The following is a 25,970-nucleotide window of genomic DNA, read 5'->3' as shown; positions in this document are numbered from 1 at the left end:
TTTGCCTTATCACATAACCATTGAGAATTTATATGTTGTCACATCTTTTCCTCACTGACTGGCATATCTCTAGTCATCTTCTGGAGTCTTCTCTGATCCTTCAGGCTGGGCTAGGTGTTTCTCTTACGTGTTTGCATAGCTCCTGAGGCACTCCTGTATCCAGCCCTTATCAGGCCATGTTCTAATTGTACCTGTCTCCTCCACTGCACTGTGAACTCCTTGACAAAACTTGGTAGTTTGCAAGGTGTAATGCACTTGGTAAATGTTTGCTTAATTAATTAATAAGTCAATTAATTGGTGAAAATAAAGAGCATTGAGCACAGGAACATGGAAATCTCAATTGACTATACTGAAGGAGTGTCTCTGGAAAAAGATGATTTAGAACGAGGAGACTTTGGTGTCAGAAGTTGTCCCCCAAATACCATGTTAAAGGCTGAGAAATGGTAGTGGCATAGAAGTTAAGTGTGGTGGAAAGACAGATGGGGACTAGAAGGCTGACTGTGTAGTTAAGGAAAATGGTTGAATTAGAAAGTCGGGAGAAAGGAGAGTGATCGAATTGTTGGGGTTGCCCAGCAATAGAAATCAAAAGACAGCTAAGTCTAATATTAAAGTCAGAAAGATGAGGAGAGGTAATAGTGCTGCCATTCTTGCATGACTAGAGGGTCCACAGAGGAATAATAAAAGAGTCCTAGTGTTTTCAAATAGACCTTTAGTGTATCTGAATTCCTCCTAAATGTTGATTTTAAAAATATAGTTCAGGACTCAGTCTAGCAGAGGTGAAGGTGGAGAAGCAGAATTCTGTGCAATGGGCTGAAGTCTCCTCACTAGACGCAGGCTCTGTTACTCTACCAAGTCTCAGGACTGGGTGAAATCCGGCCCAGTCATGACTCAGCAGCGAAGCTCAGCGTGGAGACAGGGAGGGGCCAGAGCTCCTGACTCACAGTGTGACGGTGCTGGTGTCACAGAGCTGCCTCTTTAGAGGTCCTTTCAAGTGCTGGGAAGTCACAGAACCTACGTGAGCTCTTAGTTGATTTTCTGTATCCTTTGGAGAGTTATTTCTTTTCCTTTCCCAAAATGAAGAAGTTATGCTGCATTAATTCTCATATTTTGGAGAATGTGTAATAAAGCATGCAACTTCATAGATTAGCATGTATTAAATCATAAGATTATTCTGAAATCCTGTTACCTAAGTTTGAAGCAAAGACATACTCTCTACTGATACTACTGCCTTGTTTGAAGTCATGCTTATTTATTTATTCAATTAAACATTATGTAAAAATAAATGTCACAAAATTAAATCATTACAGTAGAATTAAATATAATTATAATCAAGTGTAGCTAATTAAGTAAAGATTACTACTGTAATATATAAGTAAATGTGTAATAGAATCAGAGGATTATGTGTTCATTTGAAAGGAAACATAAATGATTACAGAACAATGTAATTATTCTTACAACATTTCTATAAGTGAATGTAACTTATAATAGATATTTTATAATGGAGAAGTCTAAGGAATTTCAGGGGATCGTTAAGATCAGTTCCATTTATACTCATGGAGAATTTTACTTTATTTATTCTCTTCTGTGGCCTTGGGGGGGAAATCTAAGCCTCATTTTATTTGTTTGTAGAATGGGAACAATGATACCTTCCTTAAAAAGTAGTAATGGTGAGATACTGAATGTATTCAGCATAAAGTAAAAGTGCTTGATGATAGGTAGTTATTCTCATTACTCTTAATTCAGAAACTTTACATAGTTTTTTCTCAAGTCTGTTTAAACAAAGAAGAGCAAACAATTGCAGGAAAAGTGCAGACATTGTATTCAGTGAGAATACTTACCTAAGCTCTTTGCCTCATATTTGATCTTAAATCCTTGCCCTCCGTTACTATTATCAGAAATAAACTGAACAAACATTTGATTATCTGAGGTGAACAGAGTGGATGAAGGACGACTGCCACAAAAATGACCATTTCCTCCATGGGGTCCCAAGGGTGGTGAAGTGATATCAGGTCCATTTTTTAGCTGGAAATACAAATTAAAATTGTGTACATTCCTTCATATTAATAAAGACGCAAAAGCTCTATTGGCATGTCCCAGGAGAGAAAATTCATCATTTTGTTTTCTGAATGAAGTCTGCAGAAAGTAATTTGCAAAAGTAGCAAACAAGACCTACCACCAAGTAATCCCCCTCGTTACAAGAAGAGCCTCTGTTTGGAATCTGGAAGGGCCGTTCAAAGTGGACGGCGACAGTCAGGCCACTCTGAACCAGGACGTGCCAAGAGCAGTTGAGGTTGGGAGGGTAGGTCTCCGGGTAGTTGGGTGACGTGATAATTCCTCTGTTGGCATGCAAATACCCACCACAGCCTTCCCAAGGAGAGACAAAGAAAATCAATTTTTTTAATTGAAAAGTTAAACTCTTTAAAGAACATTAGGCTTTTCTGGTTTTCTTGTGAATTTTCAAACTTAGGCAATAGAAGGGTGGCTTTGAAACTAACTGAAGCCAAAGTAGAAAGTGATGAGCAGAACAAGCATTTCTCGAGTGCACACTGTTGGGTACTCCTTCTGTTGTTGTTGCTAAGATTAGGAAAGGGAAGGATGCAATAGAGACGCTTATTTTCACGAAGCTTACTTTACAGATAAGACGTACAGTGAACACATGTAATATGTGAGATGGTGTTAAGTTCTATAAAAAACAATGAACAAGGAGAGGGACAGTGGTCCTGTGTTGCCTGTGGGTGTTAGAGAAGCCGCGCTGTTGGGGTAACATCTGAGCAGGGCCTGAATGAAATGAGGGATTGGGCCATAGGCTTTGAGAGAGAAAAGCATTCCGATCCAGAACACACTGGTGAAAAGGCTTGATGTGTTAGTGGTAAGCAAGTCATGAAAGTCAGAATGGATGAAGCAGAATGAGAGATCCAAAGGGTAGCAGAGTGGGTCATGCAGGAAGCTAAAAAGATTTATTTTTAGTAAGAAAATGGAAGACATTGAAGGGTTTTGAGCATCAGGATGGCATGCTCTGACTTAAATTTTAAAAGAATCACTCTATCTGCAATACTTAAACTGTGAGAGAGGGCTGAGAAAAGCAGAAGCAGGGTGCCCAATAACAGGTTGATTTTTTGGGTCCAAGGGGAGATGATAGATGCCTGGACTGGGATGGTGAGGGAGAAACAGTGGGAGGTAGTTGGAACCTAGATATATTGTGAGAGTACAAGCATTTTGATTTGTTAATGATTATGATTTATAGAGTGAGAAAAGACAAATGAATCAAGGACGACACCAACTAGCTATTTTTCAATAGCTAGAAAAATACTTAAAATTGAGAAGAGTGTTGCATGAGAAAACCTGGGAGGGGTGTTGGAAAATGGTGGGAGTCAAGAATTCAGTTTCCCACATGGTAACTTTATACATCATGAGCTTCCATGCACACATACATGAGATACATGAGAGAGAGTGAGGGGTTGGGAGTTCAGGAAAGAAAATCCTGGGAGCAGGCAGTGATCTGCCAGTTGCCAGGGACTGAACAGCTCATCGGTGAGTGAGAGCAGAGAGTTCATACAACTTGCTAAATTGCAGAGGTGGAAATTTATCTTAGGTCTGTCTGATTCCAAAGCCCATTCTGTTAAATCACTATGCAGCCTGCCTCCCTGGAGAAAGACAATTTGTCTTCAGTCGCTCTCTGCTCTATAAAAGGCATACACAATAGTGGAGAGAATGTTAATTTTTAAGGCCTAGATTGATACTCTACTATAAAATTATGTGTTTCATTTAAAAACACGAGAGTCTCTTTGATATTTCATATTCCATGAAGTACTTCTTGAACTTTAATCTAGTTTGATTTTAAAGTTATTGGCCTTCGCATTTTGTCAAGTTTTGAAAGTCTCAATCACACTGCACATGATAGCCTGCCATGTACTGTGCGCATTCTCTGGCTCATCAAATTCATATTTCACAACGAACAAACTCTTCCTATCACCCTTCAAATGAATGATTTCAACCAAGAGATTTACGAAGGTATCTTCTGTATTGCTTTGACTGGTTATTTCTCAGACTGATGATAACTCTGACTTACTGCTCCTTTGATGCGTATGGCTTTGTGCTGTCTCCTAGTTTCAGCCGCAGCCAAGCTGAAATTTTGTTTTAAAGATCTTACTCTTGTGCCTAGTGTGGGGGGAAGACGCCCCACCCAGAGACCTGAAGGCAGCGATCCTTTTGTACAACTTGGCCAGTTTCTTGGATCAAGACTCAGTAGCTGACATAAGGACAACTATCCAGAGGCTGGGCAAGGACCTGTGTCCTCTGACTTAGAATCAACCTGTGTCCTGACATGGAAAAGTGAGCAGAGAAGATTAGGGCGAGAGCAAGAGGTAGGTGAGATGGAATGAGATTTGACTAAATAAGTTGGAGCACGTTACTCTTGTGGAAGGATGCGTTAAAGCCCGCCCTGGTTATACTGAAGTCCGAGGTGAACCGGAGCCACATGTACTCTCCCGTAGACCGGATGGGCCCAGGGATCTCTCTGCCACAGAGAACTGCCAGCTGCTGGGCCATGTCATTGTCTCCTAGAACCAAGGAAAGGAAACACCAGCATAAAAGTATGTCTTCAGAATCTCCTCCGCCATCATTTGCAACCCAGCCAAAGCAGCTCACACATTTTTCTCAGAACATCTGCCTTCCCAGCACATGTGATTCTCAAGTACAAGGACACTCTAGGGACACGTCATTCTGGTAATGGTGCCTCCTGCCTTTCTCTTTACCTTTTCCGATAAACACTTTGACAGTTCCCACTGTCTTTCTAAACACTGGCTGACAGTTCTTGCTGGCATTAAACTCAAAATCAGAGTCCATGGGATTGGGAGTGATTTCAGACCAGAGCTGATGTGTGAGTTAGGCACCGACCTAAATTATTCTGATGGCTGAAGGTCAAGAATCTAAAAGAGAAAGAAACGTTGGTTCTTCAGCCTCAGATCCTGTACTCACGTTATAAGGTCATTTGCCAAGATGTGTGCCATCAGCTCCAGGGTGTTTTTTGTTTTTCTTGTCTGACACTGCATTTGTTTGTTATTGTTTGTTCTGCTGTTGAAAGGACACACTTATGTCCATGTGTGGAGGGTGAGACAACATAGATTCAGCATGTGTGCTTCTCCAGAGACACAAAGGAGAGCTGGGTCCCCTCAGGGCCCTTTTTCCTTTGGCTTCTCTTAGATCAGTTTCGGTCAAACTGTACCCGTCAAAGCCAGAATGGAGCAAAGGAAATTGTAACAGCCTTGGATTCCTTGGCTGGGAAGACACATTATTTTTTTCCCTAAGGCAGAGACTTAATGAATCTCAAGCTCATAAAACAAAAATAGAATATGAGACATGAGGAAATTTGCCCTTTCACACAACTAGCAAAATGAGTCCTTTTTGACACTGACCACTACCTAAAACTCACTCATTATTAACTACTTTAGTAAACAAGTTATTTTCCATAATTACAAATGTAATGGCATCTCTATAAATACAAGATGCTTGAGAAGACATTCTTGGGAGGGTTTCTGACTCCCAGAAGCTTTTGTATTTTTTGCAGTTTAAAATTTTATCTCTAACTTTTTTTGTATTTATCTTCACTATGCTATTTTGCTACACATTTCATCCCAAATTGTTTTTGTTAACTTATTCTGTAATCGTGTGTTTTGCCACATTTTGAAGTTATTATATACTAGTATTTATTTCATATGTGTATATTTTATCCCTCAGTGAGACTGGGGATTTCTTTCCTAAACTTCACCCAGATTGATGAAACAATGCTTACCTCTAAATAATTACTTATTGATGAACTAATTGATTTAGTAGATAACCCAATAACCACAAGATGGTTTGTCCCTCTCCTGGTGTCCATAATAAAACTGCAGTATTTCTAGAGCTTTCCACCAGCGCAACATATGGACTGCAGCAGGAATGAACCCACTCTTTAGGAGCGAGGGGCAAGTCAAAGAAAAGTACAGGACTAGGACTAGAAGATCAGTTGGTGATTTCACCTTCTAGTCCAGCATCCTCATTTTAGAGAAGTGCAAGCTGAGCCTGAGAATATTAGTAGCTGACATTTATTGAGCAATTACTGTTACCATTTTTAGTGCTTTCCATGTAATGCTTGATTATATCTTCACAGTGACACTACTAAGTAGGTATTACTATTATCCTCACTTTGTAGACAGGAAAAAGTCTTAGAGGGGATATATAATTTGCCTAAGGGCACAGAGCACTGAAGTCAACAAGGGTTTGAGACCTTGGCCAATTAACTCGAGGTGCCCAAACTATGGTATTAAATGAGTTATTTAGGATCAAAAAGAAAGTTCAACAAATAAAAGGATTGCTAATTTTTGATACAATTTTTTTCTTTCTTTTTTCTTTCCCCTCCCTCTCCTCCCTCCCTCCCTCCTTTTCTTATTTTCTTAACTTGGTTTTTAGGCCCAATGCAGTGTCATGGAACCTCAGTTTGTGGAAATCTTTGGTATGCAAAATTTATTGGTGCCTGATCTGGAAAAGATTGATTTGATTTTGAAACATGACAACTCTGCAAAATGAATATGCAGGAAAGCCACAGGGGACTTTCTGGTGGCCCAGGAATGTCCACAGCCACCAGAGGGCCAAGGGGCTATGATGACTGGCCGAGCAGCAGAGCTTGTGACCAATGGGATTTAGATATTTGCTTCAAAATGTTCTATGACCTTCCTTCTTGGAAGCAAAAATATGGTTGAAAAGAACAAGTCGCTGAAGTGGGACTTGAAATTTAATTCTAAAGATATATTACTATGGTGCAAATAAAAAAAATTCCCAGTAATTAACACATAGTAGGCACTCAACTCTTTCTTGAATGAGTAAATAAACAGATAAGGAAAGAATAAACTTATTGGGCATCTACACACACTGTTAGTGAACAAAAAGGAATCTATATGGATAGGTCACGCAACCAATTAAAAATACTGTCATCGTTTGGTATATACTTCAATTTACTGCGCTCTCTGGAGCAGCTCTATGTTTCAGCAAGAACACTTTCATTCTATGAACAGAATATGGTGAAACCTCTTTTAGAAACATCTTTATCACGGTAAATTGAAATCTGAATTAAACTGTTCCAAATTCTCCATCGACCAAATGCCAGGGTTTTTGCTAGGTGATTTTGCATTCATTACTTTCCCAGATCCTCACAACAAGCTTGGGAAGAAGATGTTAGTCTCTTTCACAAATGATAAAAGAGACTTGGCGCCTTTTAGTAATTTGTGCAAGGTCATCCAGAAGAAGAAAAGGACCACTCCTGAGGTTTGAGGCTTCCAGGAGAAGTTATTGGTGGAACAAAATCAATAAAAGTGATTTTTTTTAAATAACCATAATTCATCCATTGACACATTTTTAAAGTTTTCACTGGGTTCTGAATATTCAGAATATGTGTGCGAGGACACACAAATTTTATTGCATGAGAAAATTAAAATTTTAATATCCACAGGAATGCCTTGCTATGAGGAAAGATGATAGTTCCTCTGGGCAATGTGCTGATAGCTGATTGTTGATATGAAAAAGGGGTAAACTATGATTTATAATCTCATCCCATTTGTCTGATTAATTTGAGTCTTTCCTTGGGGTCCAGCCTCCACAGAAGGAAAGTAAAGCATCTTTGCCATTGGTTTTTCTCACTAAGTGTCTAGGGTTGAGGGAATAAGGAAACTAAGAGCTTGCACACTAGCAACTTGTGAGCCAAAAGCAAGCATGTTTGTTGGACCCCAAATATGCTCTGAAATATTTTTCATTATTGAACATTTGGAAAATTCATAGAAAAGTCTGTATTTCTCACATCTAAAAAATTAAGATCCAAACGTCGAACCTGCATTCCTAATAGCTGCCACTTTAATTCTGTTCTCCAGTTTAACACTTCACTGGTTGTGTTACCTGTTGTCTAGGAAGGCATTTGAAGTTGCAGCATCTATCGTGCAGAGAAGTGGTTCTCAAACTTAGAGACCATCAGAATCACCTGGAGCCAGGGACTAGGCCAGGCAAGCGAACCACCTCAAATCAAGGGCAAAATTTAAGGAGGTGCTACAGACCTCAGAAATCAAGATAAACAATATTTCAGTGCAATATTTAAAAAAATGACAATGTAAAATGAACAAAATACTAAAATTTTAAACAAAGGCAGGATCTGACGATGCACTTTGCCTGGTCCAGCTTTACTCTCCTCACTCTAATCTTGGCTCTGCCTGAGGGCTTTTGAAATCACAGATCTGGGACCCATCCTGAGAGAGCTTCTAGTTGCATGGGGCTCAGAATCTGTGTTTCTAGCAAATTCCCAGGTGATGTTGATGCAAATTGTGAAGCACAGTTTGTACACATTGCATATTAGCATCATTCATATCCCTCAATCAGTGCATAGCAATACCACACCTGTGTATGGAAGGAAAGATGAAAAATATTAGTCCTTAATTCTACCCATTTTACCCAGAGAATCAGTAGACAAAGAGGATTGAATACATTGTAATTATACTTTTCACACTTGGATCTTAAAGTCATAAGTATAAAATATCAAGATTTATTTCCAAAGCCTTTCAACAAGACAGCAGTGCTACCTGGAAACTCAGACTATTATTTCCTCCTTAAGCCAAAGGCAGTGTTTCTTCTTAGGAATGTAATCCTGTCCCTGACATAGTATGTACATGAGTTTGCTAGTGGCAATTTTATAGTCTCCTTATGTTCTTCAGAAATTGTAGCCAATTCTAGTATCTGATGCCTTCATTAACCATAATATCTGTGAAATTCCATGCAAGTGGATGAAGGTAGTAAACAAGTATGATTATCATTGAATGTAACTACATGTGTGTCAAGTGGAAACCTGGTAGTTTTTGGTTTTATTTTGTGTTTTAAAGGTCTCTCACCATCTCGTATCACAAGTTTATCATAGTTGCATGTTCCATGAGATTCAATGTCCAGGGAGAGGATGTTGAGCTCCACAGTGGAATCAGGAGCCTGGATAAGCCACACACAGTCAGCCCTGTTCCCGTAGTTTTCAGGCCAGCCTGGGGAGAAAAGAAAGACTGGCGCCTCTCCTGTCCTCAGGAACCCGCCACAAGCACCTGCAGAGTGAAAAGGCAACACCTCTGAAGCACCTCTGATGAAATGACACTAGTACTTTCAGTGCAAAGTGTCAGTCCTGTGCCAAAAGGAAACAGCCAATGAAAACGATTTTCTCAAAATCTATAAATCATGTATTAAACCCACTGACTCAGACAGCTGTGATGAACATAATTTATTTTTGTGAAGAAAAACACATTGTATTCTACCCTTTCACCTAATTTGCCACACAACCCATTCATTGAGTGCCGATGGTTTGTTAAGTGTGAAGCCCACGCAGAAGACCCTTTATTATCATCATCTAGGTAGAACTCTGCTCCCCACGTGCTTTAATCTTTACCTTTTTACTATAGCTGTTCATCATGCCATTTATATCTAGGCAGTTTTGAAGCAATTTTCAATTTGGTAGACTGAAATATTCAAAAAAGCACATGAGCTTATAACAAGAACAGCCTTCATTATTTTTATTCGGGTATTTTTTTTTTAAAAAAAATAATGGCTTTATTGAGCTATCATTCATACACCATAAAATTTACCCTTTTAAAACGTACAGTTCAGGGATTTCTAGTATACTCACAAAGTTCTGCAACCATCACTGGTATCTAATTTTAGAACATTTTTACCACTCCAAAAAGAAACTCAACACCCATTACCATTGATTCTCTGTTCTCCACTCCACCTGTCCAGGAAATCACCAATTTACTTTCTGTCTCTATGGATTTGCCTATTCAGGATGTTTCATATAAATATAATCCTATAATATGGGCCTTTTGTAACTGGCTTCATTTCCTTAACATAATATTTTAAGGTTCATCACTCCTCTAGCCTGTATCAGTAATCTCTTTATTTTAGGGCTGACTAGTATTACACTGTATGAATATTCCACATTTAGCTTTTCCATTCATCTCTTGTTTGACATTTGGGTTGTTTCCCCTTTTACACTATCATGAATAATGTTTCTATAAACATCCATGTGTAAATTTTTGTGTGGATGTACATTTTCAGTTCTCTTAGGTACATAACTAAGGGTTGAATTAAATTAAGTATCTCTATGCATAAGAAATGCTGGTGATACCATGTTCAATATATTAATATGTTGTAAAATGTTAGGCTTTTTTTTATTTTAATGAAAACCTCAGCATGTGATATCATCATGATATAGTCATTTATACCGTTTAGATAACTAGTAAATTATAAAATTCTCTCACTCTCTGACTTTCTCCTTCCCTTGTTCTTAATTAAGAAAATTGAGATTTATGATATTATGTTTACTTATCCACTTAAGTTACATAATTATAGAATACATGTGTGAGAAAAAAACATTTTTTTGTGAGTACTGAATTATTTTTGCTGATATAATGTTTTGTATGAATTAGTGATTCCTTCTCTAACTTGAGATTTGTGGATATAAAAGAAGTTTAACTCAAGTTTACTTACAAGAGCTATCCAGGCTTAAATGAATAGCTCTAAATTACATTTGGCCATCCTGCTGATGGCTCTTTGCTCTAGCATAAGTGGATTAGTATTTTAAGGAAGAAATTCATATTCAATATTATGAAAGTACCTTATAAAAGAGGTGAAAATAACATCTCGGAACAGAATACTAAGGTTCATTAAAATAAGTATGAGTTATACCTTCAGTGATCTTTGTTGATACAAACTCTCAAGAAGTTAGAAGCAAATATACTTTGGTTTTTGAAGGTCTGTTCACACCCACAATAATTTCACAGTTTGAATATTCTTCAGTGAGACCCTATGATAACATGTTCCAATCAAATATTTCAAAAACTAAGAGTATGCTCCAAGAAATATCTGCTGGATTTCTTCTGTGTCAATCCTCAAATTCATAAAAGCCATTCAAATTTGCTTAAACAAATTTTTAAGGAAAGAGCACAATCTCCCGAAACACTGTTTACTGAGAGAACTAAGGATGTCTTAAAAATAGCAAAATAAAAGCTTAAAATTTGGGCCAATTTTACCTTGAAACATGAAGGTTTACAACCAGCAAAGGGGACAGTGAAGCATTTCTGAAGGCAAATTTAAAGTGAAATATAGAGGCAAAACAGTTACTTCCTTCTATTAGTGGACCCTTAACTAGTGTGTGTGTGTGTGTGTGTGTGTGTGTGTGTGTGTGTGTGTGTGTGGTATTTGCAAATCAAATTTTCAAATCTCTAAGGTGATCTGTAGATATTTTAAGTAGAATACCTTATGTATATTAAGCTGTTAATTAATATAAAAATATAATGGGAAACTAGCATTTATAGAAACAAACATACAATTTCTATTTTTTTAATTATTATTTTAAATATTTTCATAGGTTTATAGAGAGAGAGGAAGGGAGAGAGAAAGAGAAGCATCAGTGTGAGAGTGGAACATTGATCTGCTGTCTCCTGCACATGCCCTGACTGGGAATCGAACAAGCAACCTTTTGGGGCATGGGATGACGCCCAGCCAACTAAGCCACACTGGCCAGGGCAAACATACAATTTTTACATATCTATGAAATGGAAAGAGCACCTGTACCTATGGAGGAAGGTTTGGGGGCTGTATTTATTCTTCTCATTCATTTGTGTAGTTGCCCCTATTATGGTAGGACCCTTTAAAATGCTGGCCTACACATATCAGCCCCTAAAAAGAATTTCATTTGTTACCAAACACACCTGGAGCAATGGTAGGTAAGGGTCCAACAGCAGCATTCACTGCAAACCACTCCAGAAGGAATCCTTTCCCTGAGATTGAAGAGTCAGAAGAAAACCGAAATGTCAAAGTATTTCCTGTGGAGCTAAAGGATTGGCCCTGGTCACCACAGTAGGTTCCAATGAGGCGGGAGTGAATGCCAGCACCATCATAAATCTGCATGTAAAAAACAGATAATAAATAGATCATTGAGTGAAGGCAATTTCCTCTATTTTTCTTCATTGAAAAACTAAAAGAATGCCTTATGTTATAATAATTTTATCATAATGGAAAAAATAAGTGAGTAAACGAATCTGTTCTAAAATAAAAAATGTCATTAAATATAGAGCTCATTGTATGACTTACAGTAAAATTTGGTGATGAAAAAGTAGAAACCAGGATAGGGGTACAAAAACAACAGTTATTGGATGTGCTTTGGGGCCTCAAAGGGAATTGGGAAGAAAGGGGGGAAAAAACAAGAAAGAGCACAGGTTTAGTGAGAGGAAGGGAACAGGTGTCCTAAAGGAGCTCCTCTCTCCACAGAAGCAAAGAAACTGAATTAATAACAACGAGAGAACCATAGCTTGCAACAGCTCAGCACACCTTCAAAGCACTCAATAAGTCTTTTTCATTTGCTTTAAAATATTAAATACTTATTTAGAGACATATTTTATGATGGCTCCCAAACACACAGCATGGAGCATATTTTCTTTTTATTGCCAATGTGGATGGATGCTATTCAACCACATTTCCTACCTTTCCCTCAATCTTCTCCTAAATAATTTGGAACAAATTAATTATAATTGTTATCATACATTTCTCTACTGAAGTTACTATGTAAGCTCAGTTTTTCAAATTGTGTAATAATGACTGTCTCACATACTGAGCACCTATCAGGTACTGAGTTATTTGAGCCACTGTGACCCCAAGATGAATACGGTGGAATCATGGCCTTTGAGAATCTGAGAGTAAAATAGCCAAACTCATATATTTCACATATATCCAAACATCAAGTTGTACATCTTCAATATGTACCATATTTGTTTGTCAAATATACCTCAATAAAGCTGGCAATAAAACCTGATGATGTTTCTGAAACTGATACAATAATCAATGGATGGCGATGATCACCACAATTTTTATATTTGTATATATGTATTTTAAAAGGATTCTTCAAATTTTAATACCCTAACATAAGAATAAACAGGAAATGGGATACAAGATAGAATAAATAATTAAGAAATACATATATACTTATTTAAAGCTCAAAGGCAAACTATAATAATGGTAAAAAATACAAATAAATACAATACCAGAATTACCTCTGCACAGTTAAGACAGAGGGGGTAATCGTGATTTAAAGCAGACAGACCATCCCATACGATTTGCAAATGCTTGAACAAACACTAACTTGGATTTATTTTTGCCAATAGCAATTCACCAAAGTTATAAGCATCAGTTGCTCTTGGAAACTCACCCTTAATTTGTCATAATAGCAGTAGTTGGTTGATTCAATGTCCATCTCCAAGATTCTACCATGGACAACTTGAGAGGCATTCACACTTACTATCCAGTGGTAATCAGAGTTGTGGGGGTAATTTCCAGGCCATAAGGGAGAGGCAACTTTCCCATGAGTTCCCACAATATTATCATTGCCAAACACTAGGAGGAAAAACGAAGTAGTAAATCAGAACTACTTAGAACAGCTCTTTAATCAAATGAAAGAAACAAAAGGCAAGGGGTGTTGCAAAGGATGGACTTTTAATTGGCTGTGATTTCTTTTCTGAATACTGAAAGAAACACTGCTTCCCTTTTGGTTTCTGTGCTATCTATTAATTTCTGGAGAAGGGTGACTTTGTGAATGGAATTCCATCTCCTTGGAAGGTTGCTGGTGTGAAAACAAAGGATAACTTCCCATTTGAAATGAGATTCCCAAACCCCAGGGGTCTTGGGGACATGGGAAGGGGGGTTACCAGCCCCACTCTCTAATTTTGGTTTATCTACTTTATTTTGTCTTATAAGAGAATAAAACATGTTTTTAAAAATTGTATTAGATAAGAGAATCTGACATTCAGGAAGTACATGTATATATATATATAATAGCTAATCATGGAAAAGTTGATTTAAAAAATAAAAATATTTAACATTTATGCTATTGGAAGAATACTCTGTTCTTATAACATCTGAACACTTAAAAGTCAATCCCAAAGTAATACTAAACATTTTTCATTTGAAGAATATAGAGTTTATGGGATCAAATGAAACACATTTTATATAAATACACCAAACCTGAACTATAATACCTTCAAAGACTAACACACTATCATGAAAAAAGTTCAATTTAACAATTAAGTACAACTAAAGCTTAACAAAAATATTAGAACCCTTGAGGATTCTCACTGGCTTTCAATGAGCCATTCGTATGTAATTTAGTTTTTTTAATATACTGTATTACATTAAGAAGTAATACCACAAAGAATAAATATAGGAGAATAGCGTAGAGTTCAGGATTGTTTTTAGTGCTTTCCTGAAAGTAGTGCTATCCTTTCCAGTTTGTAAGCCTCATTCTAGAAAGCATCACTGAAACAGAACCAACTCACTGTGAGCAAACACGGCCTGAAAGCCTATGCCACTGCTTGCGCCATCAGAGACAAATCTGATCCACAGGCTATGCCCGACAATGGATGAATAATTGAGGGGGAGGGTGTTTCCACAGTATCTTCCCACCAAGTGACCAGTGGCATTTTCTTCCCGGATCTCTACAAAATCTCTGCTACAGTCCTGAGAATCCTCCAACTGGAAAGTTCTGATTTGGAAAGAAAAAAAAAAAAATTGGGGGGCATTAAATTGACAGAATAAATTTGGGGATTATCCTGAACCACAAGCTGGGTTAACCTACTCGCTTTAAAAAATGTTCTTTAATCACAATATTTTCACTAACAAAAAATTTCTTTCACTTAAATTTGTCGAAATGTCTAGCCAAGAGAAACAAAGATAATTAATACACTTGTGCCTTCAAGGGGTTTTCTCTCTAGGGGGAAAACTGGTCAAGAATACAGAATAAATACGTAGTATAATGCAGAATATCCTAAGTGCCACCAGAGCTATAAAGTGGTATAAGAACTTCGAGGCGGAGATATCACATTAGAATGTTGGGCTCAGTAACAGCTTGATGGAGAGATTTGTTTTGAGATGGAAATGTAAATATTAGCTGAATTTAGATACAGAAATGGTGGGCAGAGAACACATGCCAGCAATAACATATATGTGAAAAAGGGTGGAGCATGTTTAGAAATCTGGGAGACGTCTGGTTTGGTTAGAGCTTTGAGTACTTTTAAGAAAAGTTTAGGAGACATAGCTGGAGCAGCAAGAGGGGCTAATTTTGACAGAGCTTAAATGTCAATCAAAGGCATGTGCACTTAATTTCTAGGAAGGTAGAAAAAAATATGGCATTTGTAATAGCATAGGCTAGTGTTCAAGCATGTCCTATTCAACTTGTATTATATTCTAATTATGATGACGTGGGGCAATGGAGGATAGGAAATAATGTCTATCTCATATAATGGTCATTAGTGACAGATGGAGTCTCAAACACATAAGTGCTAAATGGATGCTTCTAAAACTTTAATGTTTTAAAAACTTGGATATAATCAAGATAGTGTGGTATTGGTGTAAGGGGAGACAAATGAATGACATAGAAGAGAAAGTCCAGAGAAAAATCCACAAATATAGAGCCAATACAACCCAATCCACAGTATTAAGGCAAATCAATGGAGGGAAATTGTTTTAACAGGTGGTGCTGCAATAACTGGATATCCTTATCGAAAAGAAAAGGAACCTCAACCCCTGCCTCTCCCATACACAGAAACTAAGTTAATATTTCTCATAGATATAAAACCTAAAACCATAAGGCTCCTAGAAGAGAACATAGACTATCTTTATAACTTTAGGATAGACAAATATTTCTTAGAATAAAAAGGCACTAAGTATAAGATTAAAAAATTAATAAATTTGACTTCATAAAAAATAAAAATTTATCCGCATTAAATGTATGAATAAAAAAATAAATAAGCAAGTCACAGAGTTTGGGGAAGAGGAAAGGAGAGATCATTGCAAAACATATATCAGACAGAAGACTCAGATCTGGGCTATAAAAGGAATTCCTACAAATAAACAATGAAAAAAAACAAATAGCCAAATTAAAAATGGACAAAGGACTTGAACATACACTTCATAAAGGATGCATGAATGGTCACTGAGAATGTGAAAAGTCCACTATATCATTAGTCACCAGAGCAATGGAAATTAAATATCACAGTAAGATACCCTTTCACACCCATCAAAATGGCTAAAAGAAAAATATTGACAAGATCAAATGTTTTTAAGCATGCAGAGCAACTGGAAGTCTCATAAATTTCTTGTAGGAATGTATATTAGTATCACCACTTTGAATAACTATTTGGCAGCTTCTTACAAAAACACCCAATTAATGCTCCTGAAATTTTACTCCTAGATTTTTACCCCAAAGAAATAAAACCCCCTGACCATGTTGGTATCCTGAGTATAACAGAACTCTTGCAATTCAAAAGTAAAAAGGCAAATAACTCTATCTAAAAATGGCAAAGGATGGGCCTGGAGAGTATTACGCTAAGTGAAATAAGCCAGTCAGAGAAAGACAAATATCACATGATCTCACTCATATGTGGAATCTTATGAACAAATGAACTGATGAACAAAATAGTTCCAGAGACACAGAAGCACAGAACAGACTGAGGGATCTCAGAGGAAAAGCGGGGTTGGGGGAGTGGGGGAGTGAGTGAGGAGAGATTAATCAAAGAATTTATATGTATATATGCATAATCCATGAACACAGACCATAGTGTGGAGAAGGCCTGGGGTGGGCGATGCAGATAAGGGGTGGAGGAATCAATGGGGGGGGTAGGGGGGGACATCCATAATACTTTCAACAATAAAGATAAATTTTTTTTAAATAATAAAAAATAAAAATAACAAAGGAACTGAATAGACATTTCTCCAAAGGAGATATATGAGTGACCAATAAGAACATGAAAAAATACTATCATTAGCTAGAAGGGAAATGCAAATCAAAATCACAGTGAGATAGCACTTCAAATCCATTAGGATAGCTATTATTGAAAAATGGGCAATAACAAGTATTGATGAAGATGTAGAGAAATTGCAACTTTTGTGTATTGCTGGTGAAAATATAAACTGGTGCCACCACTGTGAAGTCAATTAGGCTGTTCCTCAAAAACTTAAACATAGAATTATCATAAGATCCAGTAATTCAATTTCTAGGCATATACCCAAAGGATATATTTTAAAATATATAAAGCTATGTAACTATATATATATAATATATAAACAAGTAAAACTCTAAATAATTATATATAATATAGATAAACAAAACTCTATAGGCAGTTATATATGTATAGCTTCTTTGAAAAATAAACAAGAATTATTTTTACAGTGTATATAAATACATATATAACTATATATATATAATACCATATTTTATATATACACTCATACTCGAGAATATTATTCAGCCTTAAAAAAGAGTGAAATTCTGATATATGCTACAACATAGATAGATGAACCTTGAAAACATTATGCTAAGTGAAATAAGCTAGACACAAAAGGACACATATTGTATGATTCTACTTCTATGAGAAATTTGGAATTTGAAATTCATAAAGTCAGAAAGTAGAATAGAGGTTACCCGGGACTTGGAGCAGAGGAAATGGGGAGTTAACGTTTAATGGGTATAGTTTCTGTTTAGTATGATGAAAAAGCACTGGAAATGGATAGTAGTGATGGTTGCAAAAAATTGTGGATATATGTAATGCCTTTGAAATATATGCATAGAAATGGGTAAAATGCTGATTTTTATGTTATGTATATTTTACCGCATTAAAAAATATTGAGGAATTCTGAGTGGTAAAATGAGGTAATCGGAGCTCTGCTTGAGGATATTATCTTGCAGCAACATGTAATAATTATGACTGTGAGCAGCTGAAAAATGTATTTTTGTGTTTTGCTATATTGAATCTAATAGAACGGTATATCACGCAAGTGGACCTATCTATATGCAGGTTTGGACTTCAGAAGAGACTCTGGGGCTGTACTTGGAAATCACCTATATGTACATTATAATATTTGAAAGCATGGCTAGACTGGGGATTTGGAAATGAAAGGTTGGGAATAATAAGTAGAGAGAGGGAAAGGATGAGAGCAGAAGTTTAGGGAACACCCATATTTTGAGTACAGCAAAAGGAAGGGAGAACAATAGACACAGGAGTGGTCTGAGAAGTGGGATAAAAAAAATGCAATGTCTTATCACAGAAGCCAAGAGAAAATTAGATGAAGAATGGTGAAGAATGTCAAATGATGTGAAGATCCAGAACTATGAACAGGCTATCGGATTTGGTTCCTCAAAATAAATTAAGATCTTTTAAAGAAGCAGTTTCAGAGAGTCAACTATAGAATTCCTTTTCAAACATATCAAGGAGTAAATTAGTGATTTTCACAAGATGGTAAATTACAATAACAGCAGCAACAAAACAACAATAAGATTTCTATAATATCTAAAAAGAGAATTCACACAGTCTCTATGGTTATTCTTTTCATATGCCCATTAACATGTATAAAAATGTATCAATATAATCGACCACAAATCAAGTCTAAAACTATTGAAAACCATGTTCTCGGACTACTATAAAATAAAATTAGAACACATTAACGAAGAGATAACAAAAATATTTTATAATTTGATAACATAAAACATCTTTCTATATAAACCATGCATTGAACAAGAAATCATAATGGAAATTAGAATATATTTAGAACTCAATGAGAGTGAAAACATTAGGTATTAAGACTTATGGGGTGTAGTCAAACCAACAGAGAAAATTATTGCCTTAAGTGCTTATAGTAAAAAAAAAACACACACAAAAAAACAATTACTAAGAAAAATGAACTAGGTACCTAATCCCAGAAGTTATAAAAATAAGGCAGAAAAAAACAAAAAACAAAAGCACCACAAAGGAAGTAGATGAAATAAGATAATATCTGACATTAATTAAATAGAAATATAGAAAATATTAGAAAAGACAAAAATCAAAAGATTTTTTTGACAAGACTAATACAGATAAACTTTTAGTCTGACTGATGAGGAAAGAGAGAAAGCTTAAATGAGAAATATTACTAATAGCAAAGGGACACAATTGCAGACACTAAAAATTCTTAAAATTATAATAAACTCTATTAAACAACCTTATGCCAAAAAATTTGAACTATTAGATGTTTTTTCAAAAATACAATATAATTAGTTGAAGAAAAAAAGAAAAAGAAAAACCTAAGGAGACCAGTTAATCAATAAAAGTCAGCATTAAAAATTGCCCACAGACAAACAAAACAAATATCTGAGTACAGATCATATTATAGAAGACTACTGAAGTTTCAATAAATCAATACCTGAACTCTATTCTTATGCAAACTATAATAAAATATTGAAAAGAAAGGACAGTTTCTAACTTTTTAAATGAGGTTAGTATAACTTCAAGAGCAAAACCAATCAAGGGATCAAAGAAAGAAAAGGTTTAGGTCCATCTCACTTAACAACATAAAAAATATTACATAAAATATTAGCAAAATGAATCCATCAATTTGTAAAACATGACAATCTTAACCAAGTTGAATTCACAACTGTTTAAAGTCAGAAGCTCTAAAAGAACAATTCACCACACACACACAAAAAGATTAAATAAGGAAAAATAGATGCAAAAATATATTAAGGGGAATGACTGAAAACAGCAGAAAAGCATGTGATAAAACTCAACATCTATTCACCATAAGAACTCTTAAAAATTAGGAACAGAAAGAAATTTTCTTAATTGGATGAGAAATGCCTACTAAAACCTATAGCAAATATACTTAGAGGTAAAATTTTAAAACATTTTCTTTAAATCAGAAACAACCCAAGGAAGTTTGCTCTCATTACTTTGTTTCACATTATTCTGAAGGATTTTCAAGGGCAATAACATGAAGGAAAGGGGGGAAAGGCTGTAAGAACTGGAAAAGAAAAGCTATAAATAGATATTCAAGAAAGCTCATTCAACAAAAGGATATTATGCAGCTGTAAAAAAGAAGGATCCCTTATCCGCTGAGACAGGAGAGAGGGACCTGGAAAGTATTATGCTAAGTGAAATAAGCCAGTCAGAGAAAGACAAATATCGCATGATCTCACTCATGTGTGGAATCTAATGAACAGAATAAACTGATGAGCAAAGTGGATCCAGAGACATAGAAGCATGGAACAGACTGAGGAATCTCAGAGGGAAGGGGGGAAGGGGGAAAAAGGGGGATATATGTAATACTTCCAACAATAAAGATAAATTTTAACAAAGAAAGTTCATTGATTCCTAAACATTTACTGAGCACCTAATGTGTCAGACCCTCTTCTGGGCACTGAAGATACCGCAGTACACAAGACAGACAAAACGTTTTGTCATTATAAAGACATATAATAAAGACACTGTAACATAATATACAAAAATGAACAGGGCTTCCTTATACCAGCAAGCAAAAATTTAGAAACTAACTTAGTCAACATTCACTCAACAAATATTTGCCTACTATATTGCCAGACACGGTCATGGGAATTAGGAATAGGACAGTGAAGAAAATAGATGATGTTCCTCCCTTAGGGGAGTTTATATTCTAAAAGGAAAGACAGGTAATAAACAAATGGACATATAGGGAGGCAGTGATAAGTTCTAGGTGAAAATAACCACGTAATTAAGGAGGGTTGTTTTAGGTAAAGTAGATTGATTTCAGCTGTAGTTCTTAAATGGCTGTCATTTTCAATTACAACCAAAAAATAAGGTGTCTAGGAATAAATATAACAAAATATCAATAAGACTTTTATGGAAAAAGTATGACATTTTAGTGAAATAAATGTAGACACATTTCAAGTTTAAGAATATGAAGAGTCAATATTCTATAATTAATCTATAAATTCAATATAATTCCAATAAAATAAATATGATTTATTCATGCAAAATATAAAACAGAAAGCTATACTATGCAGTGTGTACAGAATATATGTACACTATACATATATATGTATATACATATATATACATATGTCTGGGTATATAGCAAAAGTATAAAAACACGCAGGGAAGTGACACATACTATATTCAAAATACAGATTCCCTATGTGATGGGAAAGTAAAGCGATGTAGGTGGAGGACTTCTGCTGCCCTATTACATTTTATTTATTTAAAATTAATTTTAAAAGAAAAATGTAATTTAATGGTTAAAGATAAAGTTAAGTAAGTGAGAACTATTCTTTTTTCAGGAGTAATTGGAGGGAGATTTTGCTGAGAAGAAGAAGCACAAAGTAAAGATAAGACAGAACGACCTGGTAAGACTATAGAAAAGAAACTGTTGGAAAAGAAAAAAAAAGAATAGAAAAAGTATTTCTCTACTGTGTATATCTTTCAGTCTATACCCAACATTACGCGTTGCAGGACTTGACACGATCGTTAAGCACAGTGCTCCCCTGGCGCTTATCTCAGCGCATGGATTAGGGCGCTCTTAAGGTAGAGACAGCCAGCCTGGAGGCTCTGGCCCCCGCGAGCTCCACTCTGGGGTCAATGTCCCCGGCACACCTCTGGGATCAGTGTCCCCGGCACACCTCTGGGATCAATGTCCCCGGCACACCTCTGGGATCAATGTCCCCGGCACACCTCTGGGCATTCACTGCCAGCCAGAGCACTGGGCGCATTGGCTGGTCAGCTCTGCCCTTCCACCAGCCTCTGCAGCCAGATACTGTACTAGCATCAGCAGGCCTCCAGCCAGAGGAGCAGGGCGCCTGTGGCCCTCACGGTCCCATCAAGACGGGTTTCTACAGTATAAATCTGCTGGATCTGTGTTTTGGACATAGTTCTACCAGCCAGCATTGACTGACAGCTGAGGAGAAGAAGCGATCAGAAATACCCCCATCAGCTAGGCAAACCACTCTTCTATTTTGATCTGCATTGTCTTCCTTCACAATTCAATTTTTTTTTACCATACAGATTTATACCTACCATCGTTTTTGGCAAGGAACTGTTCTGAATCCATCTTTAGGATGGTGGCCAAGTTTGGTGCTCGGTTGTATAGCCCGTAATAGTATCAATACTGTAAAATATGCTAAAATTGTTTCCTTTTGCTTCTCAGAAAAGAAGGGTAAAGGGGATTATTTTCTACAGCAGGTGGTTTACAAGAAACTGCTTCTAAAAACCTTTCTACTCAAAGTGCGGTGCATGGTCCAGCAGGCTCAGCATCACCCGAGAGCCTGTGTGAAATAATCAGGGTCCATGCCCTGGCCAGTTTGGCTCAGTTAGAGCATCGGCCCGCAGACTGAAGGGTCCCAGGTTCGATTCCAGCCAAGGGCATGTACCTCGGTTGCAGGCTTGATCCCGGCCCTGGTCGGCGTGCATGCAGGAGGCAACCAATCGATGTGTCTCCCTCACATTGATGTTTCTCTGTCTCTCTCCCTTCCACTCCCTCTGAAAAGCAATGGAAAAAATATCCTCCAGTGAGGATTAAAAAAAAAAAAAAAGAATCAGGGTCCACCAGCTAAGTGAATCAGACTGTGGATTTTAGCAAGATCTCAGGTGATCAGTATGCGCAGTAAAGTTTGGTCCAAAGGTCCAGAAGATTACTAAGTGCAGGTCTTTTCTGTTTTAGTGCTAGGCATTTTTATTAGAAGTGATGGTAAGATTATACTTACAAGAATCAAATTAAGCTTAGGTCAGTACATTTTAGAAGCAAATCTCCCTTCTTTCCAAACACTTTGGCTAAGGTCTGTTAGTAAAACTATGATGTGGAACAAAAATAGCACAATCACTGTTCTTCATTATCTCATTTTGATTCTTGAACCAAGATCAATCACTTTCTGAAAGCACTCTGCAGGCATAAAATATATTTTTTGTTAATTCCTTTACAAAAAGCTCCTTTTTGGTTTTTATTTCTCCACCATCATTTTTGTTGCAGATTCAACCATAATTTCTTCAGTTTTTCTCCCTACTCAATTTCACCACAGTGTCCACGATCCAAACCCCACGTTTTAGAACTTGACATGTTCCATATGCTTCTCATATGCTCCTCGCACACCCCAGAGGAGCGTTTCCAAGCACCCATCTGGATGTAGTTTAGACCAGGGCAGAAATAACTCGCAGGCCTTGCCATAAAGCCTTTCTCATTGTCATCTACACAAAAGGAACAGCCTGCATTCTACAACATTTATTTTAAAAATAAAACTCAACCAAGTAACACAAAGTAATAAAAATCAACTTCTTATGCATGAGAAAGGAAAAAGCTGAGCCATTTAAATTTGTCTATACAAAGATTAGGATTTTAGTGTCCCTTGAACAGTAAAATGGGTGAAACTTGCCTTTTGTATCTATCTCCTATCTTCTAGGAAAGTCCAGTGTTGTTCAATTGAATTTAACTGTGAACTACCACACAAGATACTTTAGAAATGGCAAAGTGAGAGAACCGAACATTCATCAAACATCTGGTATGCCATCAGCCTGTGCTATACATTTCGAATTTGAGAACTTTAATGTCAAGAGTGGCCCTATATGCATATGATTATCTGATATAGATGAAATGAATCTCTTTAGGTTTTAAATAAATAGCTTCTTGTCATTAATTTATTAGTAGCTCACCAAGAAACGGAATCTTATTGGTTTTAAACATTCCCAGCACCTGGCCTAGTTCCTGGCAACTGCAAAATACCAGATTGGTCAACAATGTGAATGTGAAAGAGATGGAGAGGAAAAAGATAAAAATGATGCCTTTTTAGTTGTCAATTATGAGGCCTAATAAGCCATGTAAAGCACTCTGGACTTCATCATAAGGATAATGGTCATGTTTTATTCATTATTATATATTAAGCATCTAGCATGGGAGTAACATCTGCCCAATATGTGCCTAGCACATAATAGGGGCTTAATCAACATTGAATAAAGAAATACATCTATATCAGGTAAAAATTATATATATATATATATATATATATATATATATATATATATATATCCTCCCATACAGAATTTGGTGCTTTTAGTAAAGACAAAAGCAAACCTCTCTTTCCCATGTGGCAACTTAAACTTTCATTGGCTCCCAGGCGCTCAGAGGGTGTCTTTGTTTTAACACAATACCACTTGTCCCTGAAGAGGCCGGTCTGATTGATGAGCTGAAAGAAAGCAACTTGAGATGTTTGAACACCATCCACAAATAAGACTGTTCTCTCATTTTTTAAGTCCATTCGTGAAGCACAGAATGGCATGTCCAGGAAAAGGAGCACGACTTTTTTCAATAGACAAGCCAAGCAAACCAATCCTCTTTCCTCAACACTGACTTATATTTCCTTCAAAACTGAATGAGCAATCCCAACCAAAGCTTCTCAATATGTAATATAGTTTAATAAATAACTTGTAATTTAAAATGTGAATTTAAATACCAGTTTTATCACTTAATATCTGTTAAGCATTCATTACCAGTGTATCATGTCACAGGCTCCTCTCTATTGATGAAAGTCCCATTTCACTTAGCACGTGCTTTTCACTATCTACCTCTAGAAAATGCATCATTGTTGTTGAATTTAATTTAGACCACTCAGATCATGGTGGGATCCTATGGTGAATTCCATATCCATAGTCCATGTTAGTAAAGCCTTACAGTTCACTGAGGAATGTGAGAGTAATTTTACAAATAAACCACTAGCTCCAAAAAACTTACCAAATAATTCTTTGTAGGAGCAGAAGGAAACGTAGATTAGGGCAGGGTGGGAGGGACACAAAGTATATGGGTAAGAAGGCTTATTGAAGTAGGATTTCTGTTAGAAGAAAGACTATTAGTGATTCACTGGAAGAATCTAAATGTTTCTCATTTAAAAAAAGATAAAATTACTCTTCTGTGAAAATGAACACCCCACAAATTAATGCTCAGGCACGTGTTTCTGGTAATGTGTCTCTAGACGCATTCTCAAGAAAATTTAATACTATTTATAACCCAAACTCTGACTAAAACAGAGGAAATTTGGAAAAAGATTTCCCAAAGTTCCCACTGTGTTCTCTAACAGTGGCTTGGACACATGCGCCCTTAGCTGTCCATCCTCTTAGTCACAGCGCTTCCTTCCTGCACATCCACTGAAACAATACACCATAAAAAAGAATTTACATGAAAGACAGCTGGAGCCGGTTGCCAGGGGAGCTGATAATGTTCCAAACACATTCCACATTAGAGGGATAAACTTCCGGGTAGCCAGGGCTGTCGAAGATGCCTTCAGCCATGTGGAAGTCTCCACCACAAGCTGGAAGAAAAGAGAAAAATGAGTGCCGGAGCAAAGATCAAACACTAGACACCACAAGATAAAGGAGAAAGAGCATACAGGAGCTGATACCAGCATCCCTTTCACATTAAAAAAAAGAAATCCTGCCCTGGCCAGTGTGGTTTAGTGATTAGAGCAGTCAGCCTATGCACCTAAGGGTCTCGGGTTCGATTCCCGGTTAAGGGCATGTACCCGGGTTGCAGGTTTGATCCTTGGCTCCAGTTGGGGGCGCACGCAGTGGGCAACCAATTGATGTGTCTCTCTCATATCGATGTTTCTCTCTCTCTCCCCTTCCTTCCACTCTCTCTAAAAATCAGTGGAGAAAATATCCTCGGGTGAGGATTGTCAACAGCAACAACAAATCCACATCATATAAAATAAGGAAAAGATTCTGAAAGCTATAAGCCACGAGGCATGGTGGATCAGAAGAAATCTACAGTTTCTTTTCTAAAGGCCTTTTCTCCTGTGTACTATAACTTTATGTAATAAAAGACTTGTTTTAATCCTACAACCACTCAGTATTTCTGACCAGGATGGTTTTCAACCCTGGCCTACACCAGAGGGCAATATTCCAGCTTTCCCCTCTCAGGAGAAGACTGACACACACAAACCTCCTTGGTGTTCTAGGGCTTTTAAATGCTGATAACAAGGAAGCTGGCAGCTGACAAACAACAATGACTAAGAGACCCAATACCAGTGGCTCCTCTTTCCTCTCATTCCCATGTGCCAGCATCCATCAAGCCGTCAGTGACAACACCCCAACCCTGCCTGAGCCCAACTGAGG

At 36.9% G+C, this 25,970-nt stretch overlaps 1 protein-coding gene across 1 annotated transcript in view; it reads right to left on the bottom strand.

Annotated features, from left to right (window-relative positions):
• CUBN (cubilin) overlaps window positions 1-25,970 on the bottom strand; it is a 258,721-nt gene that overhangs the window by 86,720 nt on the left and 146,031 nt on the right. The window contains exons 36-43 of the mRNA XM_081135485.1: window positions 25,036-25,168; window positions 14,376-14,581; window positions 13,253-13,437; window positions 11,760-11,952; window positions 8,904-9,101; window positions 4,413-4,559; window positions 2,174-2,364; window positions 1,839-2,022 (exon numbers count right to left, since the gene is read on the bottom strand). Of these exons, the coding sequence (XP_080991611.1) occupies window positions 1,839-2,022; window positions 2,174-2,364; window positions 4,413-4,559; window positions 8,904-9,101; window positions 11,760-11,952; window positions 13,253-13,437; window positions 14,376-14,581; window positions 25,036-25,168 (1,437 nt within the window). The remainder of the gene's footprint in view (window positions 1-1,838; window positions 2,023-2,173; window positions 2,365-4,412; window positions 4,560-8,903; window positions 9,102-11,759; window positions 11,953-13,252; window positions 13,438-14,375; window positions 14,582-25,035; window positions 25,169-25,970) is intronic.

Source organism: Miniopterus schreibersii (genome assembly GCF_964146895.1).
Source record: "Miniopterus schreibersii genome assembly, chromosome: 1".
Taxonomy (NCBI): domain Eukaryota; kingdom Metazoa; phylum Chordata; class Mammalia; order Chiroptera; family Miniopteridae; genus Miniopterus; species Miniopterus schreibersii.
This window is presented reverse-complemented; position numbering and strand designations above follow the sequence as displayed.